General features: G+C 25.0%; 1 protein-coding gene across 1 annotated transcript in view; it reads right to left on the reverse strand.

The window, feature by feature from the left end:
- Positions 1-4,136, reverse strand: part of LOC117174576 (E3 ubiquitin-protein ligase RNF34) — a 17,689-nt gene that overhangs the window by 3,279 nt on the left and 10,274 nt on the right. Inside the window, exon 5 of the mRNA XM_033363808.1 lies at positions 826-1,006. Coding sequence (XP_033219699.1) covers positions 826-1,006 — 181 coding nt within the window. The remainder of the gene's footprint in view (positions 1-825; positions 1,007-4,136) is intronic.

A 4,136-nucleotide genomic window follows, 5' to 3' on the forward strand; every position in this document is an offset into this window, starting at 1 on the left:
TTTTATATAAAATTAATCTTCTGTGTTTAAAATTAATCTTTTTCACAAAAATTCTTTCTGTTGAAGATTTACAATTTTTGTCGAAAGTTCATCTCTTTGGTTTTCGAATTGAACTTTTATGTTGAAAATATATTTTTTGGGTCAAAAATTAATTTTTAAACTTGTAATTTAACTATTGTATTGAAAACGAACTTATTTGTTAAAACTTCATATTTATGGGTAGAAAATTCAACTACTTTATATAGAAAATTCAACTATTTGGCAGAAATTTTAACTGTTTTGTAGAAAACTATTATTTTTTATTGTAAATTAATTTTTTTTAAGTCAAAATTTGACCTTTCCGTTTTTGACTGTAAATTGATTTTTTTTTAGTTTAAAAATTCAAGTATTTGGTTAAAAATTTATATAATTTGTTGAAAAATCATCCTTTTTCTTGAAAATTTAACTATTTATTTGAAAATTCAACTTTTTAGTTAAAAATGAATTAATTAGTTAATTCTTAAAAATTGTATTTTTATTGTCATTTCTTTAAAAGTAGTAACAAAATAGTATCATTGTTGGAAAAAAAAGTATTAAAGAATCTCAATAGTGTGGTGAGTTCGAGGCCTGTAATTGCATATTTTGAAAAATTCGACCTTCGAGCCGGATGTGATCCAGCTGGATTTTAATGGGAAATCTTTACATTCTGGACTTTTGAATATTTAGAAGCCAACCGAGAAAAACATGGCTAATTCTGGATTCAGGAATATTATGTAATTTTTAATTTAGAATAATTTTTATTGTTCATTATGATAGCAATAGAATTATGAAAAAAATGCTGCTCACCTGCTCTCGATTTTCGATGTTCATCCCATAATCTGCACGCCCTGTCCAGCAGTTCGCATCTCTCGACACAGCCTTTAAAATCCACGCGATTTATACTCAACAAATCTTTCAGTTGTTTCACTGTCAAGTACTCGAGTTCCGAAATTTCCTTAATATCCGACAACTTTACGATGCGGGATCTCTGTGGGAAATTGAAAAATTGTCTGGTTTTCAACAAATGTGAATTGCGAAGCTTAAATATATATATATATATATATAAGTGAGAAAATTCAACGTTAATTATTGGTAAAATTCCAGAGATTTTTGTAACTGAAGCCGGATCGATAGTTCGGTTAAAAAAAAGTTAGAATCGATATTAAGTGATTTTAAGTAGTTTCATATCAATAGAGATACATCAAACTTTCAAGGATTTAAACCATTTTTAATTGATCTTAGGAAATCTGAAGAGATTTTTAAGGATTTGCAAGATATTTGATGGGATTTTAAAATAAATGAAAAATTGAATGATTTTCAAAGATTTTTTAAAGAATCCAAACAGTTTTAAGGATTTGCAAGATATTTGATAAGATTTCAAATAAATTTAAGTTATTTTAAATAATTTCAAACGAGTTACTGAAAATGTATTAAAAAAGATTTAAAGAAATTTGAAGATATTTCAAGGGTTGTACATTTTTAAAAATATTTTAAGGAATTTAAGAAAACTTAAAGGATTTTAATTATTTTACTTAATTTAAAAATATTTTAATTGATTTTAACGAAGCTGAAGGGATTTCAAAAAAATTCTGAGTCTAAGAATTTTCAAGAAATCTTACAGGATTTCTACAAATTCAAGTGATTTTAAGAAATTATACTATAGAGAGTTGATGAAATTTTTTAATTTCTTTTTAAAGAATTTAAAAATAATTCCAAATTTTTACGGATTTACAAGACATTTTTAAGAATTTTAAGACAGTTTTAGTGATTTTAAAGAATATCAAGTGAGCTATTGAATGTTATTTAAAAAGATTTTAATGAATTTTAAAGAGATTTCTATGGATTTATAAAAATTCACAGATTTTCAGGATTTTCGACAAATTATAAGCAATTTAAGAAAATTTAAGGGATTTTAAGAGATTCTAATTAAGTTTAGTCAGCTACGAAAGATTTAAAATTACTTTTAAAAATTTGAAAGGATTTTTAAAAAATTCAGAGGAGTTTAAAGATTTTCGAAAATTCTTACAGGGTTTCTGAAAATTTAAGTAATTTTAAGGAATTACTAGTCTTGAGAATATTTTAAAGTTTCTTTTTAAGAATTCAGAAATAATTCAAAATAATTCAAAAAGTTTGAAGGATTTACAATAGATTTTATAAGATTTTAAGACAGTTTTAGTGATTTTAAAGAATGTCAAGTGAGCTATTGAATGTTATTTAAAAAGATTTTAATGAATTTTTAGAAATTTCGAGAGATTTGAAGAAATTCAAAGATTTTAAGGATTTTCAAAAGATTTACAGGAATTTAAGAAAAATTGGAAGGTTTAAAGCGAGTATAATTAATTTTAGTCAATTTCGAGATATTTCGAAAGATTTTAAATGATTACAAATTTAACATCTTTGAAAAACACACTTTAACGCACTACCAAAATTCCAAAATTTTGACCTCAATCACGGAAAATTATATTTCTTTTTGATGGATTGTCCAAATCACACACTTCCCAAATTGCCAACAATAATTAAAGAAATGGCTTTTCTATCGGAAATGAAAAGCCATATCACAATTTTTCAATTACTTTCGTCTAATAAAATTAATTTTAGTCAAAATCCTATATAATCAATGCTTTTCAGTCCACCAAGTGGTAAAACCTGATAGATTTTAACATTACCGATCGAGCGTGACGTAATATTAGAATACTCAATATGATTCAAGGTGAACTCAGCTCGAAACTAGCAAATTCGACTAAATTCAAAATATTAAAGTTCAATTGAATCAAATTGTGGATTAAAATTGAATTGCATAGAATTAGAAGTTTATTTCAACTGACGTGGAATTAATTTTTCAATTTAATTAAATACAATTTAAAATCACGAGAATTCGATGGATTTTAAACCCCATTTCTTTGATTTCCAAGTTGATTCATATCAAATTTGAAATATTGAAATAAATGGAACAAAAAATAAAGACAAATTGAATTAAAATCATTATAATTTCAATAGAGGAATTTCGATTAAATTGAACTAAATTCAATATTTAATTCAATATTTAAATCTAATTAAACTGGAAAAGAGTGAATTCGATGAAATTCCAAAAATTGCTATTGAATGAAATCGAATTAGGAATTTGACAAGTGAATTGTGATTGAATTACACAAAATTGAATATGATTCAAAGTGAACTCAACTGGAAATAAGCGAATTTGATTAAATTCAAAGTATTCAAGTTAAATTCAATCCAATTGTGAATTCAAATTGAATCCCAAAGGATTGAAAGTTTATTCAACTATATTGGAATGAATTATTTAAGTTAATGAAATACAAAGTAAAATAATTTAAAAACATGAGAATTTGCAGGAATTTGAAACCAATTCAATAGGATTCATGTTGAATTCTACAAGATTGGAAGTAAACTTAGCAGAATTCTTTTTAGTAATTAATGGAATTCAAGGCACGTTAAACAAAATTTAAATAAATGCAACAGAAAATAAAGATAAATTGAATGAATACCATTATAATTTTCAATAGAGGAATTTCAATTAAATGCAAGTAAATTCAATATGATTTACATTTAATTCAACCGGAAAAGAGTGACTTTGATAAAATTTAAAAAAAATACTATTGAACGAAACCATATTATAAATTTAGCAAGTGTATTCTAATTGAATTTCACAAAATTGAATATGCTTCAAAGTGAATTAAACTGGCAATAAGCGAATTCGATTAAATTCAAAGTATTGAAGTCAAATTGAATCAAATTGTGAATTAAAATTGAATTCCATAGATCTGACAGTTTATTTTAACTGAATTGGAATGAATTCTTCAATTTAACTAAATACAAAGTAAAATAATTTAACCCTTAAACGGCCAAAACGCCACTACCGGTATACTGCTTTTCAACGGCCAATAACTAAGACTATTCGACACTAGAAAAAATTAAGACACATATATTTTTATTGCTTAAGATCTCCTCTTTCCGACGGTGCCAATGAAATTCCTCAAAAAATTTTTTTATTATCCCAGAATGCAGTTTAAACAAAAAAAAAACGTGATTTTTCGTGCCTATTTTTTTTTTGTGAACCATTTTCCAAAGCTTTTCGAGTCTGTAATTAACCTGGAATCTCA

The sequence above is a fragment of the Belonocnema kinseyi genome, chromosome 1 (assembly GCF_010883055.1).
Source record: "Belonocnema kinseyi isolate 2016_QV_RU_SX_M_011 chromosome 1, B_treatae_v1, whole genome shotgun sequence".
NCBI lineage: Eukaryota > Metazoa > Arthropoda > Insecta > Hymenoptera > Cynipidae > Belonocnema > Belonocnema kinseyi.